General features: G+C 38.5%; 1 protein-coding gene across 2 annotated transcripts in view; it reads right to left on the bottom strand.

Annotated features, from left to right (window-relative positions):
- SLC30A9 (solute carrier family 30 member 9) overlaps positions 1-16632 on the bottom strand; it is an 80777-nt gene that overhangs the window by 34940 nt on the left and 29205 nt on the right. For both annotated transcript variants that reach the window (XM_036267615.1, XM_036267614.1), the window contains 3 exons: positions 12560-12618; positions 7681-7748; positions 3661-3763 (listed from right to left, as the gene is read on the bottom strand). In XM_036267615.1, the coding sequence (XP_036123508.1) occupies positions 3661-3763; positions 7681-7748; positions 12560-12618 (230 nt within the window). The remainder of the gene's footprint in view (positions 1-3660; positions 3764-7680; positions 7749-12559; positions 12619-16632) is intronic.

Genomic DNA, 16632 nt, shown 5'->3' with positions numbered 1-16632 from the left:
TTGAGTTGTCTTTTAACTGAGTTGTAGAAGTTCTTTACTCATCCTGGATACCAATCCTTTGTCAGATTATATGCTTTGTAAATATTTCCTCCCAATTTGTGGTTTGCCTATTTACCTTCTTAAGAATGTCTTTTCATAAGTAACAGGTTTTAATTTTTATGGTTTAATTTGTAACTTTTTTCTTTCATAGTTTTATTTCTGTGTCCTGTTTTAGAAATCTCTGTCGCCCTGGCCGGTTTGGCTCAGAGGTTAGAGCGTCGGCCCACGGTCCAGAGAGACCCAGGTTCGGTTCCCACTACGAGCATGTACCTCGGCTGCAGTTTGTCTCCGGCCTGATTGGCTCTGTGTGGGTGGCAGCCAGTCGATGTGTCTCTCTCACATTGATATTTCTCTCTCTCTCTTCCTCCCTCTCTCCCTCTCGCTCTATCTGAAGATGAATGCAAAAGTGTCCTCGGGTGAAGATTAAAAAAAAAAAGAAATCTCTGTCTACCTAAAGATCTAGAAGATATTCTCCTAGGTTTTCTTCTAAAATCCTCAGTTTTTGCTATTATGTTTGGGCCTATAACCTACCTCAAATTTGAATATGGTCTGAGGTGGGAGTTAAGGTACTTTGATTTTTTTTCCATAAGGCTATTCAACTTTTCCAGTACCATTTGTTGAAGAGAGTTTTCTTTCTTCATTGAATTGCTTAGATGCCTTTGTCAAAACTCAGCTAACCACGTGTTACTGTGATTCTGTTGCTGGATCCCCTATTCAGTTACATTGGTCTGTTGATCCTTAGGCCAATATCTCACTGTCTTAATTACTGTAGTTTTATAATAAGTTGGAAGTCCCTCAAATTCCTTTTTTTAAAAGATTGCTTTGAATATTCTCAGTTCTTTGCATTTCCATTATAAATTTTATAATTTATTTAGTTTTCAATTTCTAACAAAAAAAACCTGCTGGGATGACTGGAGTTGTATTAAATCTATAGATCAATTTAGGGAGATCTGATATATCAACATCATGTCATCCAATTCATGAACATGGTATATATCTCCATGTTCTTTTTTTTGTTAATCCTCACCCAAGGGTATGTTTTCCCATTGATTTTTAGATAGAGCGGAAGGGAGGGAGGGAGGGAGGGAGAGAAAGAAACATTGATGTGAGAGAGACACAGACTGGTCGCCTCCCACATGACCCTGACTGGGGCTGGGGATTGAATCTGCAACCTAGGCATGCGCCCTGACTGGGAATTGAACCAGCCACCTCTTGGTGCATGGGACAACACCCAACCAAGTGAGTCACAACAGCCTGAGTTAGTTCTTTTCTATGTATTCCATTTCTCTTGTCGATACATTCATGTTTTCCTTTCAGTACATGAATGTAGTTGTAACAGCCATTTAACATCCTTGTCTGCTAATTCTATCATATGTCAATTGAGTCTGTTTCTACTAACTTTTTCTCCTAGTGATAAGTCAAATGTTCTACATTTTTGGCTAATTTTTTTTTCTTTTTTTCATTAAATGCTGAACACTGTGAATGTTATATTGAGTGTCTGGATTTTGTTGCCTTCCTTCTAGAGTGTGGAGCTCTTTTCTGGCAGGTAATTAAGTTGCAGCATGATCCTTTAGAGTTTGATCCTCTGTGGAACTCTGCCTTGTAATTTCTAGCCTCCTCAGACTTGCTACACTCTAATTTCTGCCTTCTCCACTTAATGAGACTGTTATCTCTGCTCCACTACGCCACACGTGCCGCCAAGCAAAAAGCCAGAGAGATCAGAGTTCAGCTCATTTGTTTCCCTTCTCTCAAGGATCATGGTCCTGTTCTGCTATTGTCCAAAGTTCTGAAAAGATTGTTTCATATATTTTATCTAGTTTTCCAGTTGTTTACAGAAAAAGACTAAGTTTTGTCTCCAGCAGTTCATCATGCCTAGAAGCAAAAGTTCTTTACATAATGCCTTACAATTTAATTTTTTTTTTTTTACTCAATTTATCATATTATTATTTCAGGTCAGTACACAGCTATAACTACCACATTCTTTTAAAACCCTGAATAGTACTTCAGAGTATAATCACTGAAAAACCAGCTTCAATGTTTTAATAACAACTACTAATAAATAATAATCTGTACATATCTCCTTATCCTTATGTACAAATATTTTGTTTGTTTGTTTTTATCCTCACCCGAGGACATTTTTTCCATTTTTTGTTCAGATAGAGTGGGAGGGAGAGAGAGAGAGAAACATCGATGTGAAATGGACACATCAAGTGGTTGCCACCTGCATGACCCAACCAGGGCCGGAGACAAACTGCAACCGAGGTGCGTGCCCTTAGCGGAAGCCGAACCCAGGTCTCTCTGGACCACAGGCCGACTCTCTAACCGCTGAGCCAAACCAGCCAGGGCTGTCAAATACTTTTGCATTTCAATTTTCATAAGATCAAATAAGCTTTCAACAAAATAGACATTATGTGATATGTGTCTCTCCCCAAATCCTCTCCCCTTTCTCCATTCCACAGAATGGGAAAATATTATGCTGGTAGTAGTTACTAAGTATTTACTGTACAAAAATGTAATTCAGGGGAAAGACTTGTTAGTACTAATAGCAAATGTGTAATTTCCTTCCTTACTTTTGCAAAGGATTTTAATCTATTTGACAGTGAGTTAGGTGAGTTCTTGGGTTTAATATTTAGTTAAGATGGCTCTCCCTATTTTTTACCATTTAATTATTTTTAACTTTGTGTTAAATATTCTTATTGAACCTGTTGTTTTTTTAAGTTCTCCCAAATTCATTCTTACATAACAGGGGTATAAATAAACACTACAAAGCCATTCTCTTAATACACTACATTCTTTAAAATGTGAAATAATAACACAAGTAGAAATTTTATTGTGTTTTTTAAAAAGGCTTAGGTTTATAATATTCAAAATTTGGATTAAGAAGGTATTTTTATTTTATAAAAATATTTCTTCATTTGCAAATTCAGGAAAGGAATTAAAAATACTAGTCTAGCCCTGGCCGGTTTGGCTCAGCGGTTAGAGCGTCAGCCCGCAGACCAGAGAGTCCCAGGTTCGGTTCCCGCTAAGGGCACGTACCTTGCTTGCAGTTTGTCCCCGGCCCCCCGTTGGGGTTGTGTGGGTGGCAACCAGTCGATATGTCTCTCTCACGTCGATGTTTTTCTCTCTCTCTCTCTTCCCCCCTCTCTCCCTCTCGCTTTGTCTGAAGATAAATGCAAAAATGTCCTCAGGTGAGAATAAAAATAAATAAAAAATACCAGTCTAATGTGAAATTCTAATTCATCCTCAGTAACATGGGATTAATTTATATCATTATTCAAAAAACTTAAATTCAGTGGCTTTTACAGTCATAAGAACTCATATTGAGAGATAAAATCTCCACCTAATGTAAGAATCTTTTCTATAAAAACTTCTGCCCAAACACTTAGTGACTGATAATCTTATACTTCATATTCCACTGTTGGACGTTCTTAAAGCCTAACAACCTTCTTTAAAGTAACATGACCATATTTCTATGTACTTCATCATTCAAAAGTAAAACAATTTTCTTTTTCTTCACATGCCAACTATAGGAATTATTCAGTTTTGAAACAGGTCAACTTTTAGATTAAAGCAGTAAAAAATTACTTTAAAATTAATAAGAAAAAAGCTTTTATCCCTCACCTGATTACAAGTATCAGATAAAGAGTGTATAGCTTCAGAGAACATACTTGCTGAACCCGTATAAATCCAAGCAAGAAATTTAAAGAAGCAATTTAATCCATTGCTAGAAAAAAAAGAGAAAGCATTTTATCATTGGTTTGAACAAAAATTTCACCAAAAGCTTATTTAATTGACCATATAAACCTCTATACTAGACTGTGTTCAAAGTAAATTAAGCCCTGGTCGCTTTGGCTCAGCAGTTAGAGTGTCGGCTCGAGGATCAGAGATTCCTGGGTTTGGTTCCCGCTACGGGCACGTACCTCGGTTGTAGTTTGTCCCCGGCCCCAGTTGGGGTCGTGTGTGTGGTGACCATTCAATGTGTCTCTCTCACATCAATGTTTCTCTCTCTCTCCATTCCTTCCTCTCTCTCTCCCACTCTATCCGAAGATAAATGCAAAACTGTCCTTGGGTGAGGATAAAAAAATAATAAAGTGATGGTTGTCAAATGTTTAAAAAAACAACAACAAAGTAAATTAAAAACATCTCTAGTCTTCAAAAACTTATTACATTTCTGGTTAACGAGTAAAAATTTGAAAAATACAGACTACGGTATCATTAAATATTCAAATGAAGAGGCATGATGTGTGTAAGCAAATTAAGCGCATTTGAGAATTGATGAGAAAAGAGGATGTTTTACATTTAGACAAAATAAAACTGAAAGGAAATTGTGTGCCTCCGGTAAAAGATATGCACTCAATACTGTCCAGGAGATCAGTGTCAAAGATAAGACTTTGGTGAAGGTCTGTTTACTTAAATAGGTGAAGACAATTCTAGACCAAGCAGTCTCTGGGTCATACTAGAGCATAGATGCTAAAATAAATATGATTAGCTTTGAGCAAGCCAACTGCTCAGACCCTAATAGTAATGACTAGCATGATTATCTCAGGCACTATACTAGTTATTTGTCATATTTTAACTCTATTACACAAAGATTAACATTCTCGTTTTATAAATGAGAAGAGTATACATCTCCTCTCCTCCACTTGAAATAATGTAAAGAATCATTCTCAGTTTTCCTCACTCTGTGCAGTGTCCAATGCATTCAATAATGGCTTCTGCCTCCACTACCACCGATCATTTCTTGCTATGAAATTCCTAGAAACATTTTAGTATTTTTCTTAATCTCACAGAAGCATTTGCCACCATTTTCTTTTAATCCTCACCCAAGGATATGTTTTTCATTGATTCTAGAGAGACGAAGGCAGAGAGGGGAGAAAGAGAGAGAGAAATATCAATGTGAAAGAGAAACAATAACTGGTTGCCTCCTGCACATGCCCCAACCAGGGATCGAACCCGTAACCCATGCATGTGTCCTGACCAGGAATCAAACCTGCAACCCACGCATGTACCCTGATCAGGAATCAAACCCACAACCCACTCATGTGCCCTCACCAGGAATCAAACCCACCACCCTTCAGTGTATGGGACAATGCTCCAACCAACTGAGCCACACTGGCCAGGGCTGCCACTATTTTTTTTTTCTTTATTGATTTTTAGAGAGAGAGGAAGGAAGAGGGAGAGAGAGATAGAAACATCAATAAAGAGAACATCAATTGGCCACCTCCTTCATGCCCCCCACTGGGGATCGGGCCCACAACCTGGGCATGTGCTGAACTGGCGACCTTTTGGTGCATGGGTCAACGCTCAACCACTGAGCCACACCAGCCGGGCACTGCCACTATTCTTAAATCACTGTCTTCCTTGACTTCTATGAAACTTCTGGTTTTTCTCCTACCTTGCTCCTTAATCTTCCTCAGTAGGCTCTTTCTCTTCCACCATTTCTTAGATATTAGCATTCATCAAGGTTTTTTCTGAGGGCTTTTTATTCCTCACGTTATACACATTCTTCTATGGCTTTAATTATCATCTATATACCAATAACTCTCAACTCTAAATCTCTAATCCAAATCTCCCTCCTGAGCTTTACACCAATAAATATTAACAATAATTATGAAGTACATATTATGTACCCGGTACTATGCTAAGCAGTTTACATATATTACATACAATCCTCTCATGAAGAAAACTTTAAATGCTAACCCCGTTTTACTGACAAAAAAAAACTAATACTGCCCTGGCCAGTTTGGCTCAGCGGTTGGAGCGTCGGCCTGTGGTTCAGAGAGACTGGGTTCTGTTCCCGCTAAGGGCGCGTACCTCCGTTGCAGTTTGTCCCCGGCCCTGGTTGGGTCGTGCAGGTGGCAGCCACTCGATGTGTCCCTCTCATGTCAATGTTTCTCTCTCTCTCTCTTCCTTCCACTCTATCTGAACAAAAAATAAAAAAATGTCCTCGGGTGAGGATAAAAAAAAAAAAACTAATCCTGTTGACCATCTCCACTTGGGTGTTCTATAAAAACTCCAACTCAAAACTGAACTTAACATTTCCTTGCTGCCACCCTGCCCCTCCTTCCAGTGTTTCTTCTCTCAGTGATGGTACAATATCTCTAACTGTCCAGAAATATGGGCAATGTCTTCTTCAATCCCTCCTAAATACTTTCTGAACCTAAGCATGTCCCTACATCCCTACATTTCTACAACCACTATTTTAGTTTTGTGTACAGTCATCTCTTTTCTGTATAATTGTAAATGACTTCCTTTAGTTGAGTGCCCCTCCAATCCTTAAAGATAAGAATTTTGTATTTCCAGACGCTATCACAATTCCTGATACACATAATATACATGTATTTTAGAAATAAAGGAATAAACTAATGAATTATGGAATTAATGCTTTTAAACATTTTAAAATAGATTATTCAACAAAATGGACAAAAGATAAACAAAACAATAGGAATCAAGAAGACAGAGGAAAAAGATGGAAAAATGTCTATTATGCTCTACAGCAAAGTAGGTGAGAGAAAAGTAAGAGTGCAGATACTCTTCAGCAGCTATAACCCAGGTTGATTTAATTACTCTAAAAATAACCTTGGTTATCCCAAGTTTTAAAATAAAGACTTCTGCCCTGGCCGGTTTGGCTCAGCGGTTAGAGCGTCGGCCTGCGGTCCGGAGAGACCCGGGTTCGGTTCCCGCTAAGGGCACGTACTTCGGTTGCAGTTTGTCCCTGGCCCTGGTTGGTCGTGCGGGTGGCAGCCACTCGATGTGTCCCTTCACGTCGATGTTTCTCTCTCTCTCTCCCTTCCTCTCTCTCCCTCCCACTCTATCTGTACAAAAAAATGGAAAAATATCCTTGGGTGAGGATAAAAAAATAATAATAATAAAATAAAGACTTCTATCAACTTCAATGAAAGTAAGAATTTTCAGATAGCAACTGTTCTTAGATCTTAACCGCATCAAAAATATACATAGCACAAACATGGATATCTAAATGGACTCTTCCCCCATCAATTTACTGACAAAAAAAAGACATTCAACTTCCTCCTAAAACAATATAAACCTCTAAATCTTTATTAAGATACCAACTAATAGTTTGGCTGGTGTGGCTCAGTGGATTGAGTGTTGTCCCATGCACTGGGAGGTCCTGGTTCGATCCTGGTTAGGGCACATGCCAGGGTTGTAGGCTCAATCCCCAGGCAGGGAATGTGCAGGAGGCAGTCAATCGATGTTTCTCTTTCACATCAATGTCTCTATCTCTCTCTCTAAAAAAAATCAATAGCCCTGGCCGGTTTGGCTCAGCGGTTAGAGCACCGGCCTGCGGTCTGGAGAGACCCGGGTTCGGTTCCCGCTAAGGGCACGTACTTCGGTTGCAGTTTGTCCCCGGCCCTGGTTGGTCGTGCGGGTGGCAGCCACTCGATGTGTCCCTTTCACATCAATGTTTCTCTCTCTCTCTCTCTCTTCCTCTCTCTCCCTCCCACTCTATCTGTACAAAAAATGGAAAAAATATCCTTGGGTGAGGATTAAAAAAAAAAAAAAAAATCAATAAAAACATTGAAAAAAGAAAAAGATCCCAACAAATAAATGTATACATTCAAGAATATATACGTAAAATAGTACATTTCTAATTTAAAAGGCTTATTTTTCAGTACTTACATGCAAATGGCAACCATCACCACTTTTCCTGGCCCCTTAAGAAAAACTGATCTCAATCTGGAACGTGGCTATAAATGAAAAACAATTTTAAAATTTTTTAAAATTTCTAGGAGAAGCACTTTAATGCCTATAAGTGATTCTGACACACCAGAAAATACCTTTTGTATCAATATCTCTAAACAACTAGGCTTACTTATTTAATTCTGTTTATCCAGAATTTCTTCTTTAAAAAGTGGGAAAATGGAAATTCAAAGTACATCTGGGTCCTTTTCCAGAACCTTAACTGTTTATTTTGTTTCCTTGTAATTGATTTTCTGCCTACTTCAAGAAAGAATCTGAGTTGGTTACATAAAAACTAGTGATAGCCCTGATAGGGTGGCTCAATTGGTTGGAGCATTATCCTGTACACCAAAACGTTGTGGATTTGATTCCCTGTTAGGGCACATACCTAGGTGGCAGGTTCGATACCCAATCAGGGCATATACAGGAGGCAACCAATCAATGTTTCTGTCTCTCTCTCTCACTCTCTTTCTTTTTTTTTATATCCTCACCCGAGGATATTTTTCCATTTTTTGTACAGAGAGAGTGGGAAGGAGAGAGAGGAAGGGAGAGAGAGAGAGAAACATCGACGTGAAGGGACACATCGAGTGGCTGCCACCCGCACGACCAACCAGGGCCGGGGACAAACTGCAACCGAAGTATGTGCCCTTAGCGGGAACCGAACCCGGGTCTCTCCGGACCGCAGGCGGATGCTCTAACCGCTGAGCCAAACCGGCCAGGGCTCTCTCTCTTTCTTTCTACCCACCCACCCACAACCCTCCCTCCCTCTTTTTCTCAAATGAATTAAAAACAACATGTCCTCGGGTAAGGATAAAGATTTAAAGAATAAAATAAACTTTACAACTATGGATAAAGTATATTGAATGGAAATCAACTCTAAAATTTTTCCATTTCTTGAGCAACTTTCATTATTTTTTATTTATTTTTTGGTATGTGCCCCTAGCGGGAACAGAACCCAGAACTCTCTGGTCCACAGGCCAATGCTCCAACCGATGAGCCAAACCGGCCAGGGTTCAAGCAACTTTTAAACACAGAATAGCCAAAGCCAACAACTTTGCTGCTCTAATTTAACTCCTGACTATTCACTAAAAACCAAAGACCTCAAGTGATAATAATGTGTTTAATTCCAAAACAGACCCAAACGAAAGGAAATCTTATTCTAATGGCAAAAAGAAGCCACTGGATGATTTTAAGCAGATCTTTGACATAGTCTGATTTATGTTTGAAAAAGACATAGTTTATGATGTAGAGAATGAATTATGGGGCAAAGGCAGAGAGATCAATTAGAAGAGCAGTCCAGGTAAGAGATGGTGATGACTAGGGTTTCAATCAGGGACATGGTGAGAGGGAGTCATACTAGGTAACTATGTTGGAGAAAACACCAATAGGACTTGCTAATGGATTTAAACACAGAGGAGCCAATAATGAATCTCCAACATTTAAAGGATGAGTTAAAAAAGCAGGGTCTTTTGCAAAGACAACAGAAGAGGAAGAAGAATTTATGACGAGGAAAACCAGGAGAAAGACTGTCTTAGGCTTCTAGAGATCAAGGTGTTCCAAGAAAAAGGAATACTTGCTGCTGGTGGTAGGCACTTGAACACTTCTTCCTTATTTCTTAGATTTCCATGAAGAAAGATTTACCTCCTTAATGTTGGCCTCTTGCACATAACTCTCCTCTCCCCACCACTGGCCTCTGGAGACTAAGTTTAGTGAGGTAAGTAAACTAGAAACTCTGGAGGAGAATGCTGGGCATGCTTAGCTCCTTCCTTTATTTGGGGATTTGGTACACATTCTCTTCTGTTCTTCGATAGCTCTGTATCTGGGCAAGAGGGGCAGAGTTGGCTACAAATTACTGGGTAAGTCTAAATAAGAAAAATCTTTAATATCTAATGTGTGAGGCTTAGAGTGGAAGATGAGAAAGATTCCTTTAGAAGCGAGTCTGAGAACTTAATGGGCAAATAAGACAGACAGGGAGGGGAAGTGAGACCTTTAAAACCAGAATAGAATGTTATAATAAAGAAAAAGATTTGCTGAATTTAAATTGCTCTGATAAGGAAGGCTGTAGGAAAGGTGAAAATGTGCTGGTGGTAACTAGGTCAGAAATAGTGACAAGGTCTAAGGAAATCTAACGGCAAGAGAAGCAAAATCTAGAAAAGCAAGAGACCCACAAGGAGCCAGGATTCACAGCTCTCTTAGGAAAGCATTCTGTTACAGCCACCCATAAATTCCATAAGAAAAGCAATTGGAGAAATGCCCCTTAAAGATCAGAATGGCCAAAATGTTCAATTATTGAAACTGGATGATGAGTATATTAAATATCCATTTTTTCTATTTTTGTATATACTCAAAAATTTTCACAATAAATAAGATTTTTAAAAATACTGGAACAAAAAGAAAATTTTGACAGATTTCAGAGAGGGCTACTAGGAAAATCAGCATAAAATACTCAAAGCACTATTGGTATATTCCATAGGGATACTATCATTGCAAATAGAGCTAAAGATACTTCCACTGCTCTGAAGAACTATCCCAAGAAGTTCACAGAATTGAGATTCTAAGGGAAGGCACAGGAAAGTATAAACATATTAAAGCGGAAATGCATTAAAGGGACAATGAGAAATTAAATATCAGAGGGCTATATATTGTTCTGATGAGAAAATGCTTTTGGCAGAATATAGTGAGTTCATACATCTCACTACTGGAGTTCCCATAAAACCAAAGAAGAAATATAACAGAAACACAAGTGTTTGAGTCAGAAAGGAAAAAATGAAGTGAAAGTAAAGAAGGTATTTATTCTAGCAAACATGGTTAGCCCCATACATTTTAGAGAAAAAAGCAACCATCTTCAGTAGGAGAGTGAGTGTTCCTAACAGGAATATGGGAACAGTAGAGGGAAATTAAATACTAACATCTTATTACTACAAAAAAGGGTGTAGTAGATAAAAATTCTATTTAAAAGCTGGAACATTTCAAGGCTGACAAGTACTAATCTTCAAAAGACCTCTAGTGCACCGATTTCAGAAGTTAACAGCTACTAGTCAAACATTTGGTGAGGATGATTCTTCATGTGAAACAGATAGGAGGCAAAGAATAAATCTTTCCTAGAGGCAGGTCTACCAGCCTAAGTTACTCCATAGCAATATGCAGTGGCAGCAGCTGGCACGGCACAGAAGGGAAAATGCTGGCTCATAGGCGGCTTTGCGACTGAAGAGAGTCCACATCTTCAGTGCAGCACCGGGGTGCCAGAAACACAGAGCTCAAAGGGGAAATGGAAATTAAGAAGTTCTGGATATAACGATGGGGTAAAATAGCATTTCCTTGTTGACAATTTCTAAATTTTGCAAGAAGGGAGCAATGTCTTGAATATAACTGAGAAGAAAGAAAACAATCTGCACAGTTAGCCTTTCTCCAGATATGACTTTCACTTCTTGATAGGAGGTACTTCCCAGCTAAGTTTCGATGCAAAGTTGACTCTGCACATGACTACTTGGCATTGTGGTGGTGTTGGAAGAGCCATTTCAGTGTGGTGATGATCGTGAAAGCCCAATTGTGAAGGATTCAGGAGAGAATAAGAGGTGGGAGAGTGAAGACAAACTTCCCATACTGGTCCCAATATTACTTTCCTTCTAGTAGGAAAAGAAACAGTATTGTGGCACACATGTAAATGAGTTAATAAATTTGGTGATAGAAACTGAGGCACTTTTATCAAACTACACCTATTTTATCAATGAAATATGAAGCATGGTCATCAGCTGAAGAGTAAAGAGTGAGTCTGTAGGAAGTTTGGAAAGAGAAAAATATTCAGTAGGTATCTCAGAGTGGGAAAGTGAATATATTGTGGAAGTTTAGTAAGACTGTGAAATAATGAGTGCCCACTGATTTTATATACTCATATAATAAAGAAATAGCAATCAAAATAGCTGTGTGGCCCTGACCGGTTTGGCTCAGCGGTTAGAACATCGGCCCTCAGATTGAAGGGTCGTGGGTTCAATTCTGCATCAATGGAATGTACTCGGGCTGCAGGTTCAATCCCCAGCCCCAGCTGGGTTGTGTGGGAGGCAAACAATCAATGTGTCAATGTGTGTGTCTCTCTCTCTCATGTTGATGTTTCTTTCTTTCTCTCCCTCCCTCCCTCCCTTCCACTCCATCTAAAAATCAATGAAAAATATCCTCAAGCGAGGATTAACAACAACAACAACAAAAAGCTATGTGATTTTCTCCTCCAGGGGCTGAATTTCTGGAGTATAAGCAGAGAACTGGCAGTTTAAATGTTTAAATGGGGGGTGGGAATCAGGAGAGGTGAAAGAGGGTATAGAGGAGATAAATGGTGATGAACAGAGACTTGACTTGGGGTGGTGAACACACAATACAGTACATATAGATTGTGTTGTAGAATTGTGCACCTGAAACCTGTATAACTTTGTTAACTAATGTCACCCCAATAAACGCAATAAAAATAAATAAATTACATTAAAGATAATAAATAAATGTTAAACCAGACTTATTAGTAGAAGAGAGGATAAGGAAAATTAAAGGTGGATATGAGAGAGCTAAATCTTGCTAAAAACCTGAGAAAATAAATTCTTCTCGCTTACCTATATCTTAGGTTTACAACACAGTACTGAATTTAAAGAGAACTTATAACCCAACATTTAAAATTTCAATAAAGCAGAGGCAAATAGACTGTAATTCAGTAAATTACAATGTGCTCAAGAAAATCTTGAATTAGGATAAAAGACATGCTAGTATTTCACAATGGACTGACACTAGGATTTCACTGTGCAATGCGTGCACAATGTTATCAGAAAGATAGCCTTACCTTGGTGTTTCCCAAGAAGTCTCTATATTCTCTTAATATTTTTTGGTTTCTAAATAGTCCTGTAAGAATTATAAAACACATTTAGCTCATACATAGTCTTATCTGTCACATTTTAGATTAACACAATTATTCTCAAGACTATGTTATATATGCTCTGTTAGCTACCAGCAAAAATAAAAGATTATAAAAAATTTTGGATTTACAACCAGTTAAAAAATAGGCAAAGGACTTGAATAAACTTTCTTCCAAAGATAATACGCAAATGGCCAACAAGCACATGAAAAGATGCTCATATCACTAATCATCAGAAAAATGCAAATCAAAACCACAATGAAGTATCACTTCATACCTATCCGAATGGCTACTATCCCTAAAAAAGAAAGTAACAAGTGTTGGTGAGGATGTGGAGAAACTGAAAACCTTATGTATGCTGGTGGGACTATAAAATGGTGCAACTGCAATGGAAAACAATATGGAGGTTCCTCAAAAAATTAAAAACAACCATATAATCTAGCAATCCCACTTGTGGATATATATCCAAAAAAATTAAAGCAGGGTCCCAAAGAAATACTTACATTTAATATTTATACATTTATGTTCATATACCTATCTTCATACACCTTTATTACATATTTATACACCTATATTTGATATTTATACACCTATGTTCATACACCTATATTTTACATTTATATTATACAACTATGTTATACACTTATGTTTGATATTTACACACCTATGTTCATAGCAGCACTATTAACAATAGCCAGAAAGTAAAAGCAGCCAAAATGTCTATGGATGAATGAATAGACAAACAAAATGTGGTATATACATACAATGGAATAGTACTCAGACTTAAAAAAGGAAATCTTGTCACATGGATGAACCTTGAGAACATTATGCTATGTGAAGTAACTCAGTCAAAAATACAAATGCTGCCCAGCCGGTGTGGCTCAGTGGTTGAGCGTTGAACCATGCAGCAAGAGGTCGCTGGTTCGATTCCCAGTCAGGGCACATGCCCAAGTTGTGGGCCAAATCCCCAGTGGGGGGCATGGAGAAGGAGGCCAATCGATGTTCTCTCTCATCGATGTTTCTCTCTCTTTCTCTAAAAATCAATAAAGAAAAAAATAAAAATGTTTTTAAAAATATAAATGCTGTATGATTCCATTTATAGCAAGCATCTTTAGTAATCAAATTCACAGAAACAGAAAGTAGAATAGTGGCTACCAAAGGCTAAGGGAAGAAAAAAACGGGAGTTCTTGTTTAATGAGTATAATTTATTTTGTAAAATGAAAAAGTTGTGGGGAAAAAAATTTTCTGGAGATCTGTTTCATAATAATGTGAATATACTCAACATTTTTTCGCTGTACACTTAAAAACTGTTAAAATGCCCCTGGCTGGTTTGGCTCAGCGGTTAGAGCATCAGCCTGTGGTCCTGAGAGACCCGGGTTCGGTTCCCGCTAAGGGCATGTACCTCGGTTGCAGTTTGTCCCCGGCCCTGGTTGGGTCATGCGGATGGCAACCACTCGATGTGTCCCTTTCACGTCGATGCTTCTCTCTCTCTCTCCCCCTCCCACTCTATCTGAACAAAACATGGAAAAATGTCCTCGGGTGAGGATAAAAAAAAAAATTGTTAAAATAATAAAATCTATGTTGATTTTTTTTTTACCACAGTAAAATAAAGGCAGGGAGAAATCCGGATTTGCAATGAGATAAAGGCAGTTTGATAAGATGCTCTTCTCAAAATTACCTAAAATTAACAATTCATTTAAGCTTTATATAAGAACCAATTCTTCATTTAAAAAATGTTTTTTCTTGCCCTGGCCGGTTTGGCTCAGCGGTTAGAGCGTCGGCCTGCGGTCTGGAGAGACCCGGGTTCGGTTCCCGCTAAGGGCACGTACTTCGGTTGCAGTTTGTCCCCGGCCCTGGTTGGTCGTGCGGGTGGCAGCCACTCGATGTGTCCCTTCACGTCGATGTTTCTCACTCTCTCTCCCTTCCTCTCTCTCTCTCCCTTCCTCTCTCTATCTCCCACTCTATCTGTACAAAAAAATGGAAAAATATCCTCGGGTGAGGATAAAAAAAAAAAAAGTTTTTTCTTCATTGATATTAGAGAGAGAAAGGGAGAGGGAGAGAGAGATAGAAACATTGATGAGACATAACATTGGATGTGCCCCCATTGAGGATCAGGCCTACAACCTGGGCATGTGCCCTGAACAGGAATCAAATCGGCGATCTCTTAGTGCATAGGTCAATGCTCAACCACTGAGCCACACCAGTTGGGCCAATTCTTCATTTTTTTTTTTTTTTTTTTTTTATCCTCACCTGAGGACATTTTTCCATTTTTTGTTCAGGTAGAGTGGGAGGGAGAGAGAGGAACAGAGAGAGAGAGAGAAACATCGATGTGAAAGGAACACATCGAGTGGCTGCCACCCACACAACCGACCAGGGCCAGGGACAAACTGCAACTGAGGTACGCGCCCCTAGCGGGAACCGAACCCGGGTCTTTCAGGTCTGCAGGCCGAAGCTCTAACCGCTGAACCAAACCGGCCAGGGCCAATTCTTCATTTTTAACTCAGAATTTAAAAATACAGGATGAAATAAGTTTCTATTACTATGTTTTCTCAAATTTTGTACTTTGAATATTTCTTTTAGTATATGGACAAAGCAATTCATGGTATCATTATTTTAACAGCAAAGGACTGAAAACAACTTATGGGGGAATGATTGAATAAACTACGGTATACCCCCTAAATGATTGAATAAACTACGGTATACCCCCTAAAATGAAGTATTATAAAAGGAACAAAGAAAAGTCTCTATTTCTATAGAATGCTCCCTAGAACATACTCTCAAGTAAAAAAAACAAAGGACAGAAAGTATGTTTAGTATGTCTTATTTATGAAAGCCGGGTGGTATGTTACTTTATTCTATTTTACATGTAATATATGTATGTTATTTCATACATTTTTAAATGGAAAAAGTAACTCTAAAACTAACTTTTTTTAAATTTAAATTGGTTTTAGAGACAGGGAATGAGGGGGAGGGAGAGGGAGGGAGAGAGACAGAAAGAGAGAGAGAAACATGGATTGGGTTGCCTCTCATACACATTCCAACCAGGGACCAAACTTGAAACCTAGGCATATGTCCTGACCAGGAATTGAACCAGCTGCCTTTTAGTGCACTGGACTGTGCTCAACCAACTGAGCCACACCAGCCAGAGCATAAAACTAACTTTTTAAATAGTTACCTATGCGAGAGGAAGGGAACAGGGTGGGGAGGACAGAAATGGAAGCTAAATTTCTCTGAAATATTTTCTAAGATGTGACTTTGGAATCATGTAAATGTTTCGTATCTGTTTGATAGTTTATTCACACAGAGAGACATTTCAACAACAGCTATCTCTAGGAAGAAAAATGAGACAGTATTAGAGGAAATAAAAAGAGACTTATTTATTCTTTTTCTTTTTAATCCTCACCCAAGGATATTTTTCCATTTATCTTCAGATAGAGTTGGAAGGAGGGAGGAAGGGGGAGAGAGAGAGAGAGAGAGAGAGAAACATCAATATGAGAGAGACACATTGATTGGTTGCCTCCTGCACGACCCTGACCAGGGCCAGGGACAAACCGCAACCAAAGTTGCACTTGGCCAGAATCAAACCCATGACTCTTTAGTCTGTGGGCCAACACTCTAACCACTGAGCCAAACTGGCCAGGGCAAGAATTTTTATTCTTTATATTTTTGTACCTTTTGAAAATTACAATTATGTACCACATTTGTCATTAACAAGTACATATATATGTAAATCAAACAATTATCTGAAACCTATTTTATATTATATAAATGCTAATTCTATAAAGGTATCTTTGTCACTAAACAATTGGGTTGTTAAACTCCCTAAGAGTCCTATGTGCATCTAAAACTCAAGTACCAAGCAGTTTCTACTTCACAAATGTTTGATAAGTATCTTCTGAATTAGTTAACTAAGGTAAAAAGTTGGTAGCTGAATTAACAGAGAGAAAAATTTTCTATAAGAAAGCACTATCCGCCCTGGCCAGTTTGGTTCAGCGGTTAGA

The sequence above is a fragment of the Molossus molossus genome, unplaced genomic scaffold, assembly GCF_014108415.1.
Source record: "Molossus molossus isolate mMolMol1 unplaced genomic scaffold, mMolMol1.p scaffold_m16_p_1, whole genome shotgun sequence".
Lineage (NCBI taxonomy): Eukaryota > Metazoa > Chordata > Mammalia > Chiroptera > Molossidae > Molossus > Molossus molossus.
This window is presented reverse-complemented; position numbering and strand designations above follow the sequence as displayed.